The sequence below is a fragment of the Taudactylus pleione genome, unplaced genomic scaffold (genome assembly GCF_031769625.1).
Source record: "Taudactylus pleione unplaced genomic scaffold, aTauple2 ptg000021l, whole genome shotgun sequence".
In the NCBI taxonomy this organism is placed as follows: Eukaryota; Metazoa; Chordata; class Amphibia; order Anura; family Myobatrachidae; genus Taudactylus; species Taudactylus pleione.
Genome location: NW_028284423.1, coordinates 12,672,701 through 12,698,626, shown reverse-complemented (window position 1 = coordinate 12,698,626; position 25,926 = coordinate 12,672,701). Strand labels below are relative to the sequence as shown.

The 25,926-nt window shown below is 41.9% G+C and overlaps 1 protein-coding gene across 4 annotated transcripts in view; it reads left to right on the top strand.

Annotated features, from left to right (window-relative positions):
* Positions 1-25,926, top strand: part of AADAT (aminoadipate aminotransferase) — a 62,294-nt gene that overhangs the window by 21,434 nt on the left and 14,934 nt on the right. For all 4 annotated transcript variants that reach the window (XM_088448110.1, XM_088448092.1, XM_088448102.1 and 1 more), the window contains 7 exons: positions 124-192; positions 13,254-13,422; positions 17,727-17,859; positions 20,164-20,238; positions 20,633-20,842; positions 21,605-21,670; positions 23,567-23,649. In XM_088448110.1, coding sequence (XP_088304236.1) covers positions 124-192; positions 13,254-13,422; positions 17,727-17,859; positions 20,164-20,238; positions 20,633-20,842; positions 21,605-21,670; positions 23,567-23,649 — 805 coding nt within the window. The remainder of the gene's footprint in view (positions 1-123; positions 193-13,253; positions 13,423-17,726; positions 17,860-20,163; positions 20,239-20,632; positions 20,843-21,604; positions 21,671-23,566; positions 23,650-25,926) is intronic.

Below are 25,926 nucleotides of genomic sequence, written 5' to 3'. Positions count from 1 at the left end.
CCTCACCTATTCTTACTACTGGTCATTTTCTGTAATTCATGCTGAGTTTGTCTCTCATTTTCTTTGTTAAATTCAACAAACCTTTTAATATATCTGTGCTATTTTCTTTTTACTTGTTTACAGACATGAATTATGCACGTTTTCTGACAGCGGTGAGTGCGGCCAGGCAGGCCTCACCTATCAGAGCCATGAGTAAGTACACAGCTGGCAAGTCCTGACTTATCAATAAAGATGTAAAACAATGTATTCCTCGTAGATATATCATACAGAGCATTCTACTTGTGCAAGGTAAATCAAGGTGCAATTTTCGGCTGTCAGCACTTATGGTGCATCAGATAACCGCTACAAGTTGATTCAGGGGAGATCACTTAAGTATTCTAGAGGGTTACTTTATATAATTTCCCGCCTCTTTTGGGGTGATGTACTCAAAATTTAGACAATCAAAATGTCGACACCAAAATATTAACTGACGAAATGTTATTGAAATGAAGGCAATCTTAAAAGTCGATGTGGACATAATGTAGACAAATAATATAGGCAGGTTGAAATGTCACCAGGGCCATAAGGTGGACAGTTAAAACGTTACATTGAATACATAAATGTTGACAGTCAAATGTCGACAGTTAAAATTTTGACACCGTTAAAATGACAACAGTCATAAAGTGTCGACAGTCATAATTGCATTTCATACAGCGTGTCAGATGCTAAAAGCCTGCGTTGTAAACATCTTTAACAGCTGGCAGCTTAGATGCTGCAGTGTAGGAGCTGTGAAATAGTTAAATTTAAGAAAAAAATATGGACCCCCCCCCAAAAAAAATAATTAATTTCAGTATCCAGTCCTGGACCACTGGACCTCTAAGCTGGTATTGGGGGAAAAACAGAGGGAAAAATGCGTGGGTTCCCCCTATTTTCAAATGACCAGGACCTGGCTAAACCAGCCAGGGGGGATAACGTTATAGCAGGCAGACACACAGCTTTGGGTCCCCCTGCAATTAACCAGTCCAAAACTGGTCAGCCCAGGGCTGAAATTCAGTATGATGGCACTTTTAGAACTACAAGTGCCTGCCGATGCGGACATTAAGGGGCCACTGGTAGTCTGTCTGTAAAGAAAATATTAAAATAAAGACAAGACACGGACATCAATTGTTGTAGTATTTTATTAAAAAAACATCCCCCACACATCCCTCGTTCTCCACTTAGAAACTCATAAAATACAGGAATCGGGTCATCTTCAGTCCATGTAGGTATCCACTTGCCTTGGCAAAATAACAAACTGTCGAATTGGGCTGCGTTTTGCCAAGAACCCTGAATGCCTACGTGGACCGCAGAGGACTTTAGATACCTGATTTTGTGAGTATTAAATTGGTGAATGAGAGTTGTATGGGTGAGAGATTTTTTAATAAAGGTATACAATATTCGGTGTATTTGTACTGTCTTTCTTTTAATATTTCTTTAAAGGTACAGTACCAGCCCCTAATGTCCAGTCATTCTGGCACTTGTTGTTGTCCCTCAGGAGGGGTTCCCCATTTTTGGGGGGAGGTCTTCAATTTCCGAGGGATGCCAGCCCAGGGCTGATCAGTTTGGGGCTGGTAACATTATTTCAGGGGGACCCCATGCAGTGTGTCCCCTTGCAATTGCGTTATCCCCTTGGCTGGTTCAGCACGGTGCTGGTTATTGGAAATAAGGGGTAACCCCATGCCGTTTTACCCCCCTATTTTCCAATACCAGCCCAGGCTCAGAGGTGGTTACTGAATTTGTGGGGGGGTGGCATTTTTTTTTCTTACATTTATTTTTCTGCTCCTATGCTGCAGTGTCTACACCACAGGCTATTAGAGGCTTCTAAGACACCAGCTTTTAGCAGTGTCTGTAGACACATTTAACTGTCGGCCTTATTATTTGTCTATATTTGAAATGTCAACATTTCAACCTGTCTACAGTATATATTGTTTGTATTATATTTATGTCTACATTATGTCCTTGTCGACATTTTAACCGGTCTACATATTAATTGCTTGCATTATATCCGTGTATGTCCCTGGCCTGGGAGATACTGTATGTTTGGGGTGCCAGGGGGTAGGGTATGATCTTGGGGGTAGGGCAGGTTACTGGAATGTTCCAGAGGTAGGGATGGTTGTTAGATGGGTACTGTATTGTGAGGCCAGGGGGTAGTCTAGCTAGTCACTTGCCCCCAACGGAGCCAGTGCCTGGAGCACAAGCTCCAAACACTCCACCTCTGGGGTCAGGATGGGAGCAGTAGTAGTGAAGGGCAGGAAGTGAGTAGTAGTAGAGCAGATCAGGGGGCAATATGAGATTATTCGTAGTGGGAAGTAGGGTGTTGGATGGGAGTAGTAATAGTTCAGAGCAGGGGCAGGTTGGGAGTAATAGTGGAAAGCTCGGGCAGGATTGCAGCAGGTGGCATGGTGAGTTGAACAAGATTCACCTACACTCCGCTGTCTCTCTCTCGCAATGACAGCAGCCATTTTGCACAGCCAGAGTGTGACGAGAAAGCTCCTGCCACCTGTGTCCCGCTCCCCTGGCTCCTACTCCATCCCAGCTATACAGCTGCAGCCTACACATGCCCCTTTCATCACTGCATGGTCCACCTCACCTCCCGCAGCTCTAGGGAACAGCCCGGCCCCGATCGTCCCACAGACACAGGAGGGCAGGGAGTGGAGGCTGAGGGAGAGGACACCGCACAGTGATGGTGGAGCCGGGAGATTCCGGCTTGCGTTCCACAGTGGAACGCAAATCCCTGGAAGTGCAGCAGCCGGCAGGCAGTGTCAACCCGGCCGCCAGTGTTGGCCAGCCCAGCAGAGGGGTTAATGGGACCGGCCCAGCTGGAACTTTCCCGACGGCCCAATCTGCCCCTGTAATGTTGTACAGTTGTGTCGTTGTATGAAGGAATATAAAAACTCACCACATAAATGACATGAAAGGCTTTGGACAATCTTAACACTGTTGTCCTGTAGTGGTTGCTAAGCAACAAATGTCCTCTTTACATCTGTACATCTAAATGTTCAGTGTCTTGATTCCGGTACTCAGGAGATGGGACAAGAGTAAAATCCTCCAATTTGCAAAGGCTAACTAACTTCTCTCCTATCCAGGACTTCCAAGTAGAATCCTTGCATGCTAGGGCTGCTGATGCTATGGGTGAATCTTCATCACAGAATGGGACCAAGAAGACTAGTAGTTTCAAACAAGCATTGACTATGATGGCTATGTTAGCACTAGGACATCATTCAATATCCAAAATCTGGTTTTATACAATTAGTTGAGATCATTTGTCCCTGCTACCAAATATCTTGATTTCATCATACTAGAACAGCAATTCCTCACCCGTACTAGAACGTTAAAAAAAAAAAAAAGGCCTTTTTTTACCTAGAAAATGCCGTTTTGCAGACTATCCACTTAATTGCAGATATGTAGACAAGTAGTACTGGTGAAACTAAAGATTACATGAGTGAGACAGCCCACTGGGTGGCTGTATCACCTTCAGCAGCAATAGTATCTAACACACAACGCCAGCTCAATCACAGGCAGGCTACACTCTGTATCACCAACTTTCCTAAGAGGCATACTGGTAGCAGTCTGTTGGAAAAACTCAGGGATGTGACCAAATTGGCTTACCCCGCTAAGACTTTCCTCGGGATTTGTCATTTCTGATAACACAAATAACATTGTACGAGCATTACAACTGTGATTCTGAACACATACCATGGTGGATCAGAATTTCTTAAAAAATAACAGGTGCATGCAAGACATGGTGACTATGGCACAAAACATTTCTGATATTTTTTGGCATTCAGCAACCATATGTAGAAGATTGCAGCATAATTGCCATGTTACCAACTGAAGCAAGAGTTAGTAACCAGGTGGCATTCCACCCTTTATATGCTTCAACGGCTGGAGGAACAGCAACAAGCCATCATGACGTACACACTTTAAGCCATGAGATAGGGAGAATGGGGTACAAGTTTTTTCTTGTAGTTGTATCAGTACATTTAAGCAACATGCTTGATCCTAGGTTTAACCACTTAACTGGCTTGGTTGTATGGGATGCGCCTGCAGCCAGCTCACATGGTTGCATTCCATGCGACCGCACCGGCCTGCTGTGTCCCTTGGCTTTTAAAGAGGAGATCTGTTCTGCACTTGTGAAGAACAGATCTCCTCTGGCTCCCCAGATGCCCAGGCAGTGATGCAGCAGTCTGTAACCGTCGACACCACTGCCGGAATCGCGCCCCAGAATGACATGCTAACAGCATTCTGGAGCACATGCATCGGGGATAGAAGTGTGAGGAGAGAAACTTTGTGGGTCAAGCCCATGGAGGAGGGAGGTAATACCCCTATGCCGGGCTAGCATTTTTACACTGCCATTAACCACTTAGGGATTGACCTGGAGCACATTCAGAATTTGCAGACCCCCCTCATCCAGTCCCCAGGCACTGCCTGCTCTTAAGAAAGGATTTACTTTAAAAAGAAAATTACATTAAAATAGTTACCAATGGGTGGCTGTAAGGCCCATTAGGATCCACTGGGGTCTAGGCGCTCGCTTTGGCTGTTAATGGGTAATCCTGCCCTATTCACAATCCAAAATATGTTCCAGTTTAGTACATAGTGATCACCAGCCAGGTGCGTATAAATAAGATCAGAACCGTAACTAGACTTTTTGGTACCCTGTGCCAGAGAGAGCATTGATGCCCCCCCCCCTCCATTTTTTAAATAGGGACATAAGACATGCACCTGAAAAAGGGCCAGGGAAGAGATAGGGGGTACACCTGGGGCAGCCAGGAGATGCTGGGGATAAAAGAAGAGGAAGCTACAAGTATGAATTATAATAAACAGGAAAATTGACAGGCCCAAACAGCGCCCCCTGCCCTGCGGTGCCCTGTGCCATAGCACAGGTTGCACTACCCTAGTTGCGGCCCTGACTAAGATCAATTTTGTTTCCATCACTGCATTATTGTTTTCCTTAAGGTGCATATCCACTTATAGACATTGCAATCGTGCTGTCGTTTGTATGTCTAGTGATGTGCCTACACTCGTTCAGTCCAGGCACATCCATCATCCCTGTACATGCTGAACCTGACGGGATAGTCAGGTTGACTAGCATGTACGGACGTTGATAGATGGCAAAAACGACCAGCGGGCACGCGCATCGCTGGTCGTTTTTGTCATTTACATGCCTGACTTGCGGGCGATTGCACGATAACGACGTCGTTATCGTGCTATCGCCTGTCAAAACCGTATAGTTTATACCCGGCTTTACTTGGGTTGAGGCCTCAGAATTCCCTAATCACTCTATTATTCCCCTGTATAGGACAGGGGAAACATCATCCAAAGGTATTTTAGTAATTCTTTTTAACCAGAGGAGTTAAAACAATTTAATACCAACTTGTAAATAAACACGTGTGAAGTGTTTACTAGTCTAGCATGTAAACAAACTATGCTGTTACACATTATGGGCCTCAGGCATAGTTGGGATCAAAGCAAAAAAAAAAGAGGCATATTTGTACCTTGGTAAAACCATATAGCACTGTAGGGGGGCAAATCTATAATGAGCATACAGATTATGGGGTATATTTACTGAACTGGAGATGTTGCCCATAGCAACCAATCAGATCCTATTTAACATTTATCTAGCACCTGTTTAGAAGATAATAGCTAAAATCCGATTGGTTGCTATGGGCAACATCTCCACTTGTAAAAACTCTCACTTTAGTAAATTTACCCCTTAGAGTTGAGACAGGCATGTCTGATTCCTACCTAACTCACTTCAAAATTTTAGTTAAAGAAACAAAGCTGCCCATATTTGTGTGCTACATGCAAAATCAGCCTGTATTTACTCTGCATGATATAAAATGTGGGGGAGGGGATAAGGGGAAAGATGAACTGCTCAGCAATATTTGTGCAGTTCTAAAAAAACTCCTTGTTTTAAGGCTTATGTTCTAATACACATCCAGTATTATTGTATATAAATATAATCTTTTATGATTATCACTCAATGCTAGATTCTTGCAGCAAAGACACAGATAGACAAAGAGGAGGAATGGTCCAAAACTGATGCTTAAATGCATTTCATGTTCTTAATGTCCATTGGAATATTTTTTTTTTATGACTAATTTCCTTTGGGGATTACAATGAAATTCAAAGGATAGTAAGTGTACAAAAACACATTGGGGAATGTGTCCATCTGATTGTGTCTTTGTTGCAAGAATACAACCTACATATAAGTATGTTTTCTCTTTTTAAATGTACAAGCAATTGGATGCAGTCAGAAGCATGGGTGCTGAGAGAGGGGAGGGGCGGGTACTAATTACCTGGGCTTGCGGAGAAGCCCGGTGCCGCCACCCCCCTCCTCTTACATCACAGTAGCCCAGCACACGCTTGTGTGTGCTGGGCTGCTTCGGGAGACTGCTCGCGGCTGCTAAGCAGCAGCCATAGCGGTTTCGTATGCCTGTGGGGGGAGCGATCACACTGATCGCTCCCACACTGGCTATGCGCCGGGCTGAGGGGCTCCCAGTGCCCCTATCCCCAGTGCAAAAATGTTATCTCTGCTGGGTTCTTTCCTAAGGGGGCGTGGCCACGCATCCCACAATTAGACCATGCCCCCTTTACCTGGGTCCGGCGCAGCTCTTGGCGCGCCTGGTCAGGAGCACGGCTGCGGAATCCCGGCAGTGATTAAAATACCAGCTCCGGAATCCCAACAGTCAGAATCCCGATTGGTGAGTGTAAGGGTTAGACCAGGGGTAGCCAACCTCGGTCCTCGTGAGCTACCAACAGTTCACGTTTTCCAGACCGCATAGCAGGTGCACAGGTGTACTCATTACTAACTAACACATTTGAAAAGATCCACAGGTGGAGCTAATTATATCACTTGTGATTTTGTGAGGAGACCTGCAAAACATGCACTGTTGATAGCTCTTGAGGACCAGAGTTGGCAACCACTGGGTTAGGCACTAGGGGGAGGGAGGGTTAGGGTTAGGCTGCCAAAGCGGTCAGCTATGGTTAGGCTGGGGGAGCGGTGCGTTAGCGTTCGAATACTCACCAACATGCATCTGGAGTTTGACTGTCGGGATTTCGGAGTCGTCATTGTTGGGATTCTGACTGCCGGGATATCTTGCCCAACCCCAAACAATACATTCTGTGTGCTTCTATCTATGTGTTAATAAATGCTTAAAACATATTACACTCTATAGTTTTTAATTTTTGTTACTTCTGAGTGCTGGAAAGAAAAGAAGAACTGAGCATCCGAGTTTGCAAACAGACAAGCAACTGTTTTCTTTAATAACTGGTCATCAGGATTGTATAGTGTGCAATTATGCTGTTATATATTGGTGTTGACACAGAATTATGTATTTTTTCTATTCTTGTGTGTTTTGGATCTGAATGTGATATATTGAAATGTGATCTATGGATAAGTCAAATTAGTTCAGATAAGGACCATTTTTTGCATTTTGTTACGCAGACACTTTATATATTTGAACACTGTTTTATTTCAGAATTACAATATATTGTTCTTATATTCTACTGGACTTTATTCAGTGCATTAGAAATTGATATTGGAGGTTAAAATTAAGTTTCTCATTAAAATGTTCACTTTCTGTTACGTTTACATTTTATTGGGAACTAATTTCTATGCAATAGTGCTGGATGTGATACGAAAATTCTACACTAGAGGGCGACTATTCTACATTGTTTTCATGTGGATGTTACTGTGACATGTATCACCTACTTAAACATTGTTGTAGACCAAGTACACCCCTTCTTAGCAACAGTAGTCACTTATGGTAGTGGCCTCTTTTAGCAAGATAATGCGCCCTGCCACACTGAAAAAATTGTTCGGCAATGGTTTCGAGAACATGACAGAGAGTTTAAGGTGTTGATTTGGCTTTCAAATTCCCCATATCTCTATCCGATCGAGCATCTGTGGGTTGTAATGGAAAAACAAGTGTGAGACATGGAGGCCACGCAGGACTTAAAAGATCTGCTACTAACATCTTGGTGTCAGATACCACAGGATACCTTCAAAAGTCTTGTGGAGGCGTTGAGGCACCTACAAAATACTATACAGGTGGTCTGTGTGTGTGTGTGTGTGTGTGTGTGTGTGTGGTGTGTGTGTGTGTGTATATATATATATATATATATATATATATATACACACACACACACACACACTCTATATAAAATGTGTGTGTATGGGAGGAGATAAGAGATTTGAATTGAGATTGGTTATCACAGAGCAAAGCTGTAGAAGGGAACTTGAGATGGAGGTAGTAAGCGTGAACTTATGGATTCCTCCAATACTGTTCAGCTGTTCAGGAGCATTTCTAAACGGTATCAAGTGACTTTAGAGTACCAGGGCTGGGGAGCAGACCATTAGAGTGAGTGTGATGGCTAGAGCAGCAGAATTTAGAAGAGGAGCTTGGTCATAGCAGGAGAGGGGAGAGATGTGAAAGAGGAAGTTGTCCAGAGAATCATGAGCAGCAAGGTTGCACTTGGTGAGCGTGATCTTGAGGGGAAGGGGGAGAGGCCAAAGGATATAAGAAGGTGGTCAGAGAGAGGAAAGGGGAAATTCAGTGAAATCGGAGATATCACTTTGGTGTTACAAGTCTAGGTCAATTGAGTGACCGATGGAGTAGAAGGGTAAAGAGGTCCATGAGGTGAGAGAGAGCAGCTTGAAAGCCACAGCATCCATGAGATTGTTCAGTGGGATATTAAAGTCACCCAGGATAAGAGAAGGAAGGGCAGAGGAAAGGAAGTGTGCAAACAAAGCTGCAAAGTTATCTAGGAAATTGAAGAAGGAATCAGGGTTGCAGTAGATGACTGCAAAACAAAGGTGAATTGTGGTAGAAGAAGCTGATAAAGTGTACCTCAAATAAGGAAAAGTAGAGGGCAGGTTCAGGGGGTAGGACCTGTCCGGTGAAGCAGGGTGAGAGAAGTAATCCCACGCCATAAGCTTTATGGTCACAAGGACTAGTAGTGTGGTAGAACAGCAGGGGAAGTGGTGTGAGAAGGGTTGAGTCAGAGTTTTGGTGATGGCAAGGATGCAGAGGGAGTCAGAGATGGGTGGAGGTCAGGTTGTTGCAGGGGCAGAGCCGAGAGGGGATGGGAGGTGAGCCAAACGGGAGGTAAAGAAGTGAGGAGGGTGAGGATAGGAATAGAAAGAAAGAGAAGAATAGGGAGTGGAAGGAGATCCAGTAAGGCAGGGGTCTTCAACCCGTGGCCTGTGGAGCTGTTCCCCCTATCCCACCGATGGTGTGCACAGGCACACCCTAATGTCACCCCCTCACCAGTGGCACTGTCCAGGTCCATTTCAGTTAGTGTAGTGCGGAACGCAGTGAGTGCGGTCCACACTACACAGTAACAAACACAATGCCACCTGCGGTGTGTTTTTTTTGTTTTAGCAGCCAGTGAGAGTCAGACAGACTCTCATTGGCTGCTGCACCCACGGCCGGAGCCGGGCTGGAGCTCATTCATGAGCTACGGCTTCCTCAGTGGGTGAAGCGAGAGACGTCATGATGTCTCTCTCATAGTGCCGAGCGGGTCGGTATGACGGAGGAGCGGACGGCGGCGGGCGCAGGAGTGCGGAATTCAGGTAAGTTTTTTTTTTTTTGTTGTCTATGTATATGTAAGGGACACTACATAATGGGGACCACTACTGGGGGCACTACATAATGGGAACCACTACTGGGGGCACTACATAATGGGGACCACTACTGGGGGCACTGCATAATGGAGACCACTACTGGGGACACTGCATAGGGGGGACCACTATTGGGGGCACTGCAGAGGGGGGCAGTTATGGGACATAATTGTTTGAGGATGGGGGCAACTATCTGACATAATTAATGGAGGAGGAGGGACAGGGCATAATTATAATTGTGGGAGGAGGGGGGCCGTTCTGGGACCTAATTAAAATTGTAGGAGGGGGTAGTTATGTGACATAATTGTGTAAGGAGGGGGCAGAGTCTAAATACCGCAGCATAGCTTAGTGGCCCTCGGGCTTCGTTGAATTTTTTAATGTGGCCCACACTGCTGTAAGGGAAGGCATAGTAAGGAGCATTGAGTCTGTCGAGAGAGAGAGAGGGTGGTGGAATATGGGGGAACCACTGGGAATATATGGAATAAAATGTCTGCCATTCTGTCCATTAGATGTATTCATCTGTTTATGCCTATAGAATAGATACATATGCATACAATACCATTATGTGATTAAAAGGTTCAAGAGAATGTGTGTGCATAGTGATGTGTGTACATTTAACATGTTGTACTGAAAAGATTACATTAGGAATATGGTAAGCATGTAGGGATGTAGATTAGCTTGTTCCCCTCTATAAAATTGTGATCACTGACCCTGAGCCCAGTAAATGATATGATAAATGCTGATAAGTAATTTGCAGAGCAGGCATCAATTTGCTGTTTGTCACACGTCTCCGGGGTAAGAATAACTGCTGATTGCTTTGCTCTAGACAAATGCATTGTGCTCCATAGCTTAATTTACACATATTGCACATATTAACCTCATGTCACAGTATTTAATAGCTTTTGCAATATGTAAGATTTGTATGGGTTGTTATAACACTTACTGGATGAGAATAATCATTATTTGTAAGCATTTAGTGCATTATATCAGGGACTTTCCCTCTGGTAAATAAGTACATTTTGTTATGCAAGTAATTTGCTTAGCTCATATTAAAGTAGAACTATAACTATTCTAAAATTGTGCCGAGTGCGCTGACTTTTGTGCTAAGAAGTACTGTTACTGATGTAGATACAGTATGCTTTACTTTAGGTAATTACAGGTTGTAATACGGAATATTTTTAGCATGACTGAGAAAGTGAAACCTTTGCTTTCTGATGGTTCAATGATGGTTCAATGTACACAAACTTTGTTTAAAGCACAAATTATTTAAGATATTGTATAAAATAACCTTCAGGCTGTGTGTATAAGGTATATATGAAACATAAATTAATTTCATGTATGTACACAAACTTTTTTTGATGCACAAAATTTTTACAAATATTGTATAAAATGACCTGCAGGCTGTGTGTATAAGGTGTATATAAAACATAAATGCATTCTGTGCTTAGAATAGGGTCCCATTCCCAAGATATTTCATTATTTTATCCAAATATTCCAAAATACTCCTGGTCCCAAGCATTTTGGATATGGGAGACTCATCCTGTAATGTGTTTAAAAAAAAGTTTATTTAACTTGGTGCTAGAGGTGTCCATCAATGTCTTGAATACCATTACTTTAGTTGTTCATATGCAAGCTCTGGAGTTGATCATTAGGGTTGGGGATGGTAACCCTGCATTCAGAATCCTGGCAGTCAGAATGCCAGCAACAGTATCCCAACAGTGAAAATGCTGGCGGATTTCTATAAGTACTTTCTGGCTAACCCTTACCCTAATCCTAACCCACCCCTCCTGCAGCCTAACCCTTCCCTCCCCCCCCCCCCCCCTCACATCCCAACCCTAACTCCCCCTTCCGCAGCATAACCTCATACTTGCCGTTACAAGTTGTCTGCATACTGGCCCGTTGAATTGTGAAAAACATCCGGCTTTTGGCGACCAAACTGCATTCTTGACAGCACGCCCAATAGTTTAGGCGGTTTTAGCCACTTTACGCTTCTAAACCCAGTGCATTTGGGCACTACAAGCACGAAAAGTAATGGGCGCCCAATTACGCTCGCCCAATCAGTACAACACTTGAATATTGCCCCGTCACTTTAGATGGGAGATCGAGGAAAGAGAGGGCGCCCAAAAACAATTTAACCCCCCACCCCCTAATGTGTTAAAGAAAAAAACAGATCTAAATTTGTAATGACTACATAAATTATGTTAATAATAATATAGTAAAATGGATATGGTCAAATTGATACAAAGTAATTCCAGCCATTAAGGTGTTAATGCTTAATAGTGGATTTACCCAATCACTAAAATAAACATTTAATTACATGCAATAATAACATTTTCAAACCAATTACAGTTATGAAGCTGAGTATGTGCTGGAAGGCCGCTATTGACAGTGGCTTCTAATCTATACTACAGTAGAGGGTGACTTTATAAATGAATAAAATGGAATAGGGATTTGGTGATTGTTTTTGACTTAGACTGTGCCTCAGGATTTTTCTTGCTCTTTCCTTCACTGGAGTAAGACTGGCTATCTCCAACTGAGGGAGGAAAGCTGAAGATGTCTTGTCCCATTATCTCTTGTTGACTTTAATGATGGACCAGCATCTCACCATACATTACATTATAAACTATTTATTCATACCTTTCCTCAGTATATGATTTATAGCTCAGTATATAGGTATGTCTACAAATATTTATATTTTAATACACATAAATATTTCCTTTTTTTGCATTCTAAATTATTTTTGCCATTGCATATTCTGTTAATGAACATTGGGCCTGATTCAGACCCACTCGCGAGCGGCTGTACGCTCGCAAGTGGGTCGATGGTCTGCACTGAGCATGCGCACGACGGAGGGAGCTCCGTCGTGCGCATGCGCCAGACACGACGAGCGAAGGACTTTCCTTCGCTCGTTGTGTCCGATCAAAGGGGGCGTGCTGTCAATGTTGATTGACAGCACGCCCCCTTTGGTGGGCGTGCCGGGGGCGTGCCTCCCTGACGGGGGCGTTCCCACGGGAACGCCTCCCGTCAGAAGCCGGCCCACTGACATCACTAGTGATGTCAGTGGGAGTGATTTTGGCTCTGATAGAGCCAAAATCACTCCGGAGCTTGCGGTTGAAAACCTCAACCGCAGGCTCCGGCTCGCAATTTCGATGGTCGCGATGGTCACGACCATCGCGGCCATCAAAATGCACGCTCGTATAGCCTGTGGGTGGTGACCCACAGCTATACGAGCGTCCAGGAGGACGCTCCATGAAAAAGGAGCCCGGCCCTCATGCAGAGCGTGCGCTCTGCTCAGAGCGTACGGCTCTGAATGAGGGCCATTGTTCTTGTACTCATAATAATTAAAAATAAGTGTATGCCTGAGTTACCTTTTCTCCATATTTGTTCTTATCTCTTTCCTCACTGCAAAGAGAGCTCACTTATATTACAGTGGTGTGACAAATACCATTTGTAAGATCCATGACAGTAGCCAGCCATCCCTCCCAACAGGCTTAAATTATGTACAAAATATACAATTGCGCTAACATATATTCCATTCACGTTTTGCATGTACGTATTACATATTCATGGTGCAGCTCTTATAATTGTTGCTGATTGTGTTTATTTCCAGCTGACCTACTGCTGAGGTCTCCACCGTCGGTCATATCACTTGCTGGGGGAGCACCAAATCCAGAAACATTTCCATTTAAATCAGCAACTGTGACATTGAGCGATTCCACAACTATTAAGATCGAAGGCAGTTTAATGAAGAAAGCTCTGCAGTATTCTGCAACGCCTGGGTAAATTCATTGCTTGGAAAAAGGATCACTGTTAAGATTTAGAATAGACACGTCACATGACCTCTCTCACTTAAAAATAAGACAGAAAAAATGTCATGTGCCATACAAGCTGGAGCACTATAGTCACCATCATGTCATGTTTATTTAATTATGAATGCCATGTATTTTTTACATTTTAAATGTTAATTTATTAAGCGTAGGTAATAAGAATATATATATATGTATATGTGTGTGGGTGTACGTATATAGATATATATAGAAGAAAAAAGACAGACAGGCCAGCACGCCATATAAAAAACTTTACTTGCCCAGGTGCCATCCAGGGTCCATGTTCCAAGCCCACATACAACTCCAGCAGATGGCGGCGGCACTCAGAGGTCTTATACAAGAAATCACAGAGAGAACTCTCTACTTCAACATCTCGGTTTATTCAACCTTTGTCAAGAACAAATACAAAAGCAAAGACACATACCTTATATACCGCAGCCCCACATGTGCACCCCGGTGTTCTTCCTGGTGCAGGACGATAACGTCAGGCGTGTGCGCCGTGGGTCGGAGCAATGACCTTAGCAACATAGCCACATTCACACACCCAGGTCCCGGCACCCACCACAGCGCCACACAATCCCGTCCGTCAGAACAGCCCACCGTAACCATGACAGACAATAAACAAGCACAGCAGCCATGTCTAAGATATACAAATATCAGCACTAGCCCCTGAATCTCTACGTTTAGACACTCTGATAAATATATAGTAGAAACATTTAAGATATAGGACCTGATTCAGACCTGCTCGCTAGCAAGCGGCCGCTCGTTGCAGACGATGTTCGCTAATGTGCGCATGCGTGTAGTTCGCAGTGCTTGTGCGCAAACTAGTACGAGCGATCGGAATTTGCTCGCTCTCCCTGGCATGACAGCCCAGTGTAATGAGTGACAGGAGAGGCCGTTTTTGTGAGTGGTAACGGGCAGGGCAGTACTAATGGGGGAGTGGAGTTGCAGACACAGGCGTGCCAGAGTGTTTCAACGCTGTATCAGAGGCATGCATAATTAACAGGCAGCGTCATAGTACACGTCACCTGGTTGTTTTTTACACTGAACTGCAAGCGCTGGGGTCTGATCCAATGGTTCCCGATGTTCCGATGGTTGCATATACTTCCTGGAGATGACTTACTCTAGTGGGCGGCTAATGACAGGCTGGTGGGCGTCTATACACACAAAGTGATCGCTCGCCAAGACATAGTGGACGTTCTTATGCCTTGCCGAGCGAGTGGCTGCCTTGACATCACTTAGCTGAATTTCCATACACTGAGGGCGAGCGGCCGCATCTAGCGAGTGGGTCTGAATCAGGTCCTTAGTGTCTAACTTGCTTAAATTAATTATATCTATTATCGCAACCCCTAATAACATGGTAAAGCTAATAAAATGCACAACATAGTTACATAACACCTATACTATCTGAATACATTAGCTGTTAAAGCACAGGTGAACAACAAGTATAGGCTACCCCAAAATTCTGAATCCCAATATACGAGTATGTAGCTTTATTCCCCTACAAGTATCCTGAGAGGTTTGCTTACACTCTCATCTCACACTTTCTTTCGTCACACAACCTATTGGATCCATTAATTTAACCTATTGGATCCATTTAATTCCCAACACGCCACAGTTACTGCACTGAGTAACCTAATCAATGATTTGATCACTGCTAAATCTAAAGGCAATGACTCACTTCCAAGTCTCATGAATTTCTGCTGCATTTTACGCCGTTTACCTGTCTTCTCATATACTCCCTACAATCATTGTTCTCAGTTACTTATCAAATTGCTCTTCCCGTGTTCGCTTCTCTGGATCCTCCTCCTCTGCACTTGCTTCATTTGGAGAGAATCACAAGGCTCAGTCCTAGATCCACTGTTCTTCTCTGTCTATACAACTTCTCTTTGCATTTCTGTACAATCTCTATATGGACGTTACCCAAATTTACCTATCTTCCCCGGATCCCTCACCATCTGTGGGGGTTTATGTTACTGAATATCTTTCGGTCATTTATTTATCTTCAATGTCATCAAAAAAACAGATGTAATAATATTCCCACAAACCAACAGAGGTTACATAGCTGACATATCTATTTCTGTTGACAACGTAACAATAATAAACCCTACCCCTCGAGCTCACAGTCTACGTGTTCTCTTTGACTCAACTGACCTTTGCTCCTCACATTTAATCTGTATCCAAATTCTGTTACATACATCTAGGAAATATTGTATATCCACAATATACACATAAGACACTGCAAAAACTTTAATTCACGTACTAATTACCTCCTGCATTGACTGCTGCAATGGTCTCTTTATTGGTCTACCCTTAAACAGACTTTTATAATCTATTGTGAACCCTGCGACTAGACTGGTTTTCCTAACAAAACATTTTTCTACTGCTGCTCTGCTCTGTCAGGCCCCACATTAATTGCTCACCAAATCTATAGATTTATTTTATCAATGGTGACCTGTCCTGTCTCCGTCCTGCACCCCCTAACAGCTCCCACTGCAATGACAGATGGGACAAACCAGAAGAGAGGGTTTGTTGCGCCAGCAACAGAGTAAGCATGGCGGAGTTGGTTTGACCCAGTCTATGCCAGGTCCATTTTACTTGCCCAATATAAAATACTAACATACAAGGCTATCAAGAAAACTATACCAATATACATCTCTTCACTTATCTCATAATGGGGAAGGTGTGTCAAACCTTTAGAGATAAAGTGGAGGAGTTGCCCAAACCAACCAGTCAGCTTCTAACTGTCATTTTACAGGCTGTGGTAGACAAATGTCAGAAGCTGATTGGTTGCTATTGACAACAATACCTCCCCTGCACAACAAGACTTTCTTCTAGCTCTTGAATTTCAAGTGTTCCTGAAAACCCACCCCTTCATGCAAGCTTTTCACTGTGCTGAACCGCCTACGTGACCTCCATAACAACTCTACACAGTTCTAAAAAACTTAACTGTGCTATTTTTCCAGAACCCTCTTACCCCAGATGAACATTGCTGGGTGACTGGCTCAAGTTGCCCACCAAGTACTTTTTAACCTTGCAGTCTCTCCGGACCAATATGTAATATGTGGCAATGGCAATTAAAACTTGTATATTAAATTCCTATAATCCTATAGATTGTAAGCTTAAGAGTAGGGCTCTTTGGGGGAAATGTATCAAAACTTCAGAATAGATCAAGGGGTCTATTTACTAAGCAGTGTTAGGAGACAGAGTGAAAAGTGATAAAGTTATAAGGTGCCAGCCAATCAGCTCCCCACTGTCATTTTTCAAACACAGCCTGTGAGATGGCAGTTGGGAGCTGATTGGCTGGCACCTTATCACTTACTTAACACTTTTCACTCTGTCTTCTAACACTGCTTAGTAAATAGACCCCCAAGTGTCTAGACGGTGGTAGATAAGTTAACAGCTAGAAGTTGCTATGGGGGCTAATTTTCCACTTTTTCTCTCTCAAAGGTTTGATGCATCTTCCCCTGTATAGTATGTTAGTTATTGTCCAGTTTAGTTTTTAATGATTGTATTTTGTTCCTAGTTGCAGTGTACTATAGAATATTCTGCCACTTCATAAGTAAATGTTAAGAAATAAACTGCTCCAGGTCCGATTTATACTTCATGCCAATCTCCTGCCAACTGTTTCTGATTTAAATGTTATACACACTGTAATGTACTATCATAATATAACAAAAGTATGAAGTCCATTATATTCTATAAGACAATGGTTCCCAAACTGGGTGACGTGGCACCCGGGAGTGCAGCAGTGCACTTGTAGGGGTGCCACGGGTTGGTAGTCCATTACCAAACCTAATTATTTTATAGTCAGTGTGATGGGCAAAACCAGAGCTGGTGTCTGCTAATCATAAAATATGTAGACAAACTGAAGCACAACCCTTTCCACCACCACATAACTAAACCTAAGGGTGACCGGTAAGCACAATTTACATATATTAATATTTTTTGCTGAATTTCTCAATAAGAAACTAGGCCTAGGGGTGCCGTGAAAATATTGCTGATACTCTAGTGCGCCGTGATTCAAGAAAGTTGGGAACCACTGCTATAAGCAATACAGCTACAGCCTGCTAGGAACAATGAATGGTAGTCATTGGATGGTAAGGCATCAAATATGTATTAAAATTATCTTAACAATTCTGAGCACAATAACAAATACTGACTTGAATGAAATTTAATACCAATAGATTTTGTCCACCAGATTGTTTTAATGTTGAGCACAATAATTTTAAAATTTTATTTTTTCTAAATTATAGTGTTCCTGAATTAGTTTCCTGGTTGAAAAATATACAGAAAAGCCTACACAATCCACCAACACTTGCATACAGTCCTGATAAAGGACAAATGGAGCTTTGTATTACAACCGGCAGCCAGGAAGGATTGTCTAAAGTAAGCTGCCATTGTAGTTTTTGCACTTCATTTGCACGTGTGTGTATATGTGTGTGTGTATACATATATATATATATATATATATATATATATATATGTATGTATATATATATATATATATATATATATATACACACACACTGTATGTATGTGTGGCTGCCTCACAGAGAAGGCTTAGAATTCTTCACATCACACTGAACCATACTTGCTTATTCAACCGGAACGGCAGGGAGTCTCCCGAAAATCATGTGGTGCCCACTTATTGAGCGCAAGTGGGAGGGTCGGGGGGGACAATGACTTGATTTGCACTGAATTGCGACAACGTAGCCCTGCCCCCTTCTTTACAATGCCGGTGATCTCGTCATTGTGTATAGCAGGGTCGGGACCGCAATTACACGATCACGCACCCACAACACCCACCTATGCTGCCACCACGCCCCCTGCTGCATCGACATTAACCTACTGGTATGTTTTTTGTGGAAACCTACAGGAAATCATCCAGGCTGGTGGGTTCTATCTGTAGAACTACAGTAAATCTACTGTTCCTGACTACTGTTTTGAATATTGCAGCATCTACTCCGTTGAATGATCTAAACTCGCATCCCTGGAGTTAGTATATGACAATTATACACTTATTTCTTTGCAAGACTATTGAACTTGGACTCCCGTCTCTAATTGTTTTGAATATAATTTAGCCCATTAAAGAAAAAACATTTGCATTGCAACCACTTTTCTGTATATTACAATAATAAATCACCCTTAATTTAATCTTAAACGGTAATCGCACCGAGCTCATAATTATGTGGTTCCCAGGGGTACGTCATTTTAAAAGATTTTTGTCCAACTACATTGTTTCTGGGGTCATTATTTGTGTTTAGATCTCAACAAACAGTGATGCTCCAATGCAGCACATCATAACCAGCAAGGAATCTAGATAGTTACAGACAAAGGGTATATTTACTGAAGGTCGGTTTTAATAGATTTTGATTGATTGAATTGATCAACATCAAAGTTGGGTTTCCTGGGCTTAATCACAGAAACATATCAACTATGTTGATCAAATTTTTATCGCTTTTTTTTTTTTTTTTTTTAATTTCTTTAAATCGACCTTTAGTTAATATACCCCAAAATCCTTATGCAAAATCCAAACTTGTGCACATTCATTTGAACTAGGTCATAAGAAAATGCTTGACATCTGCTGTCGGTTTTTTCATATGTAATCAATCTAACTCTGTCAAGCATAGGGCCTGATTCAGCATGGATTGCTATTGTGATTACGCACGCAGTTATGCTCTGAATATATGCTAATATTTGCAGACCACTCAGCCAGCATAGAGACTCCCACTACCGCTTTCTCACATCCGTAAGACCTTAAACTATACATCGGTAACATCGGACCCTCACGTAGAATTACAGCAGGTCTGACCTGTCTCAGAAATGGCAAGTCTCGTTGCATGCAGTGAGTACACAAGCTGCGTATTCCGCTGCAGTGGCTAATTTATTCACACCCATGTAAGGGCGTTCAAACGGACAGGCACATCTGCGTTTCTCCGACCACTCCCCCTTTACCACCCCCAAACGCTGATGTCCCGTCACTCAGTCTGTGATGGCTATCTTTCTGCGTACATAGGCATGTGCACTATGCACCATCGGCCGATCTGCGTACGCGGTTGCAATTGCGATCCATTCTGAATCAGGCCCATAGTGCAGTAGTTCTCATTCTAAGGTCCACACGAATAATTAGGCAGTAGATCATATTTCATTAAGTGAATGTGACTCCAGCTGAAAATAATTGTGGCTTGTTCCGTTCTTCATGCCAGAAAAATATATATCCTGTATCAAGACCTATAGCCTCCTAAAAAAGTTAGATTAATTGTGCACCTTGTATTCACTTGGTGCAGGTAAATAAAATGCTAGTGTTTGTAGCAGGTCAAGAGGATCAGCCAGTCTTTGTGCCACGGACAGTTAAATATTCAGTTTGAATTTATTATTGCGCTACACTGAATTGTGGTTGTGCTGTAAATCGTTTTTATTACATTTTTCAATTTTGTATTTTCTCCAATATCGGTTTAAGACATTATATAATAGCAAGCGCCTTGTGGGTTTGGGTGTTCTCTGCAATTTAGCCCATTAGAAGATCTGGGTCTTAAAGTATTTAAAATATCAACTTTAAATAATGCTAAATAGTCAAAATATCAGCTACGTACTCACCATGAAATCAGTCCTCATTTCAGTGGTAGGCTGACAGTATTATTGATCTTGTATGAAACCTTTTTAGTTTAATGACATATATGATATTTTCAGGTATTTGAAATGCTTGTAAACCCAGAAGACAACGTTTTGTTAGATGCACCAACCTATTCTGGGACTCTAGCAGCTGTGAGTATTCTGTTTATATGTGGATATGTAGGTATTTCTCCTAGAAAATACAATAAAATGATCAACTTTATTCAGATGTGATATTGTGTATCCTATCTCTAAGCTAAATAAGAAGTAAACCTCTCCTTGCCTTCTGGCTTCTATACGGTCTCTTATAACTAATAATATAATTGCACTTAACAAATATACCTTGACAAAAGGGCGTCTGTGCCCTGAAACGTTGGAAGTTCATGGAACAATTATAATATACTTTTTTCAAGTTTCCAAGTGAATATACAGTAGATATATAATCTGTGAAAAAAGTTATAATATTTGGGGGGGTTTTCACAATACTGGAGATCATTTAAATGTTATAACATGAGAATGTTAAACTAAGATTTAATTTAATTTGCAGGTGAAACCTCTGGGGTGCAATCTCATTGGTGTCCCCACAGACCAGCATGGTATTATCCCACAGGCTCTTAAAGATATTCTTTCCAGATGGCGACCACAGACTGGAAACAGACCTGAAAAAAATCCTCCAAAAATTCTTTACACGATTCCCAACGGGGGTAACCCCACTGGTGCCTCTCTTACCACTGACCGTAAAATAGAAATCTACCAGGTACAGTGCACTAGTGAGACCACTGACATTACTGACGGGATAATGACAAACACTGGACAGCATTAGAATGTGTTCAGTTACTACTCATATACTGCAGAGCCCACTCTGTAGACATTAGACTCCGGCCATTTCTGTATTCTTGATTACATCAATTAAGTGAAGTAGGTTAGAGAAGGGATGACTCAGTCATTCACGCTGTGAGTAATCCTGCTGCACAGACCAGAATTTGAATTAAAATTGAAAAAAAAACATGTGAGATAGATTTTTTGTAGTTTATACATTAAAATATTGTGGCTAGAGAGCTTGTTGTGCCTCTTTTGTTAGAACCTGTATTCCAGTCATCGCATGGGTTACTTGCTGATCCCACTTATTAATGCTTCCCCAGTTTAAGCTGCTCGGGATAGAAATTGTCATCATGTAAGGTGCCTAAAGCTGGGTCTGCAGATGACGATTGTTCATACACACTGAACAACCATCATCTGTCATCTGTCCGGGGGTCGTGCTGTGACCCCCTCCCCGAGGACCTCGTTGCAAGTGTACACACAGCACGATGGACAGATATATCTGCCATTGGCTCTGAGACATATTGCTAGACGTCGTTCACAGACATAAAGCTGGTACACACTGGTCGACGGGCACACAATATATTGGCCGATCAATTGATCGGCCAATATATCTGCCAGTGTGTGCCCAGCTTTAGAGTGTCTCCTGCACTTATAAGTATTAGACATACAGTACAATATCTCTCTTATCTTTTAACAGCTCGCACAAGAATACGATTTAATTATTGTGGAGGATGATCCCTATTACTTTCTTCAGTTCGATAAGGTACTGGTAGATCTATTTATTACGCAATTACACTACTAACAGATACAAAACACTCCTGTCATGTTAAACATATCTTTTTTTCACTCTACCTTTTATTGTACTTCTTTGTATTTAGTATATTGCAGCTTCTGGAAGTGTAAAGTGTTTTTTTTTTTTGTTTTGTTTTTTAGTTATAAGGAACAGCTGTTATTTCCCCTATTTACAAAACCTTAAATGAACAAGTGTAAAATATTCACTCCAGTATTATTTATCCAGTTATTCATATAATGCATATACTTTATATACCTCTTTATAGAGAATATTTAATTATTGACATCAGTCCTCCCCTATATCCCTGAACACATGGACACAAACACTAGGGTTTAATGCGTTGGAAACCAGTTAACCTAATGGTTTGTCTGCTTATAGGATGGGAACATGCGGACCAGCTAATTTTACTGATGAGGGAAGGAGGGATGGGATTAAACTTTAGTTTTACTTAGTTGTGGCTTTAACAGTTTCCCAATTGTACAACACAATGGAATATGTTGGCCCTATATAAGTAAATGTTAATAATTGATTTTGACATTTTCAACCTCATAACAAGTACACCATAATTACTAACCGTACACGTCTGGATTTATCACTTTCCAAACTTTTCCTGGGATTTAGGGCCTGATTCATCTTTGGGAATAGGATAAGATAAGGCAAGTAACTGTGAACCTGGACACACAATGTTGCAATGCAAGGGGTGAAAATGCATACATTTTATTTTGCATGTAGGGTAAATACTGGCTGCTGTTGCATGTAGCCCACAAATACTGCACAGCTTTATTTTTACACTGCAATTTAGATGTCAGTTAGGACACACTCCTCCCAAATCTAAATCTCCCTGCACATTTTACATCTGCCCCCCTGCAGTGCAGCATGGTTTCACCAAGATGATCAGTTACTTGCTCTTACTCACTCTATTCCCAAAGCTGAATCAGGCCCTTAATGCATAACACTTTTGCAAAGGTTTCTTGATGTTAATCCCTGCATATGATTCCAGAGATTCAGTTTTGCCGCTAGCACATTGCAGAGCCTCACTATTATACTTTCATGAAAAACGTTTACAAGTATGCCAGTATATACAAAAATACACGTTCACAGTTATGAACAAGTATTATATTAGCATATTAATATTTATTTAATAATGATGTTTTGCTCATCATACTGATAAAACTTGGATAGTCCTATGGATTGGTCATTTGTCAAATAAGACTTAATAAATTCAAACGTTTAATTTAAAGTATATTAAAATGCTAATTGCTTTACTAAACCAATAACATATGTAATAAATGTTGTTTCTAAAAGATATTATGTTATTGGCTGGATTATAGCACATTTCTAGATGTCCTTATTTATTAACATTTATCTATATAGCACTAGAATACTTCTCAGTTCTTTATTACCGTAATTGACTAAGCCTGTGGTTCCCAAACTTCTTTGAATCACGGCACCCTAGAGTATCAGTATTGTTTTCAAGGCACTCCTAGGCCAAAAGTTTGTTCACGAGAATTTCAGAGAAAGAAATGATTAAGTAAATTGTGCTGACCTGTCATCCTTAGGCTCAGTTATATAGTGGTGGACAGGTTTGCACTTCTGTATGTCCACATATGTACATTACATTGTCCATAAATTATTTGGTTCTGGACCACCAAGCTGAGGCACCCTTGCAAGTGTCCCAAGGCACCCCAGGGTGCCACGGCACACAGTTTGGGAACACTGGACTAAGCAATGCCTGACATAATCTACAGGTGCCTATGTTAAATTCATATATGAGGAACTGACATATATTAACTTTCCCTACTTTTTTTTGTTTAAGTTTTATTTGTTTTAATAGTAGCTTTGTTTTCTCTTTATCCATTTTCTTAGCCTTGGGCACCTTCTTTTCTTTCAATGGATGTGGATGGCCGGGTTATTAGAGCTGACTCCATGTCAAAGATTCTTTCTTCAGGGTAAGATGAATTTTAAAATTTTTGGACTTTTGTAAAAATTTCCTGATGTATAAGATATTCTGCTAATATTTCTAATGCTTGATGTATGATTTTTTTTTTAGTTTATATACAGATGTGTCCACATACACCTATCCGCATATGATAGGGATCATAGAGTGTAAGCTCCACTGGGGCAGGGACTGATGTGAATGGTAAGATATTCTCTGTAAAGCGCTGCGGAATATGTGTGTGCTATATAAATAACTGGTAATAAATAAATATCCTCTAATAGTGCCAAATAGCCACATTTAGCACGTCAAAGACTTGTGACTTAGCCATGCCAAACTATGATGCAAAGTTGAGGAAAATGTACACAATCTAGGGTAAAAAGGGAAAAGACAGGTCCGATATGAGGTCCCGCGCCACGCATGGTCATGCTTATCTGAAACTTAATGCCAATTCCTTTCCCTCAAAAAATACTATTATTGAGATTACACATCTTTGGTGCAGTCGCACTAAAAAGCTCCGCTCTGCACGCCTGGTCCCATGAGACTGCTAGAGCCAGGCAATGCGATGCAACTAGGACGCACCAGAAGACTGTACTGATTAATTTGATATGCGACACTTGTATATCTGTGTGTGACTAAGTCCCTGAATTTGTACGAGGTACTAGCTTTTTTCATTCCAAGTTTCGTTGTGCTCCATATAGAGACTCGAGTGCACACATATATACAAGTATCGCATATCAAATTAATAAGCACAGTCTGCTGGTGCGTCCTAGTCGCATCACACTGCGACTCAGACGCATTATTGGCAAAAAAAGACGCCCTGCGCTAGCAGAGTAGCACGGGACCTGGCAGCTCACTCATGCCAGGCAAGTCGTTCTGCGTGGCGTATGGAGGCTAGATGTATGAGGAGATGTCTGCATATTTTATAGGCCTAATGTTGGGAACGAAAAGTAAAAATATACAAGTTACCATGATTATACTGATAGTTACTTCACACAATTAGACCAATCAGCAAAATAATGACACGAAAATAAAATGTCTTAATTTTCAAAAATAGCAATTCAGAATAAGTGTACGTCATATGGTCTGTTACAGTGATGGGAAAAATGGAGTAACAATAAATGGAAACACTGATTGAAAGATTGGGAATGTTTTTTCAGATGAGCTTTAGCTAATATCATTAAACAGGTTTAGAATAAAAGGGAAATGAACAGGAAGCATGGTTATACTAAATAGTTGCAGTAAATGAGTACTGATGATGTCAATTTGGGAAAGGATGTATTTATTAACAGGTAAAGAAACTGGTTTGAATATGCTCTTAGGGATGGTATAAGGATTGCTAAATAAAGTGGTATATGAGAAACTGATGTACCCCAATGGGGTTGTCGCAGGTGCTAAAACTGAGCAATATGTGCTAGATTAAATAGATTAGTACTATGGGCCTGATTCAGAGCTGCTCCTAAGCGGCCGCTCGTTCGTTCCGAGCGATGTTTGCACAACTGCGCATGCGTACGGATCGTAATACGCATGCGTGAACCAGTCAGTGCGGCCGAAAATCGTTTGTTCGCTAAATAGCGAATGCCTGCTATTTTGAGTGACAGGAGGAGGCGTATGTGGGTGGTAACAGGGGAAGGTGCTTGAAAACGGGGAGTGGAGATCCGAACGCAGGCGTGCTTAAAGGTCAAAACGGGCGTTTTATGGGTGTGCATAATTAATACAGCAGCGTCATTGACCACGTAACTGGGTTATTTTATAGTCAGAACTGCTCGCAAGATTGCGGTAGGAAAAACCAACCACAAGAATAGCGAGCAGTTCATACGCTGTTCGATGTACTCGATTAATCTAATAAATAGCGGACATGACGTCGGATGCGAGCGGCCAGGGGGCGTAGTTTCCCAAAAAACGACCGCAAGTTTTGTTCGCTCGTTCAGACATAGAGGCGTGAACAGACCGCAAAGAGCGAACGGTTCATTTGAATAGCCACCTCTTTTTTTTGAACGAGCGAGCGCAAATAGCGTCTGGCTCTGAATCAGGCCCTATGTCTGAAGGAGAACAGCTTTTTATAGGTGACTGACTTATAATAAATCAAATGTAAGGCCAATGTGTTTGGATTTAACCTTAGTGCTGTCTAACGTAAAATTCTTAGTAACATTCATAAGGAGCTGTGATTGAAGAGTTTAGCACACGCGTTTGCAGAGCGTATCTGGCGTGTTTTCACATTGCACGTGCTCTGGAACAAAGAATACACAAGTACAGGTGATGCTGGTACACACACATTCTCTTGTATCTA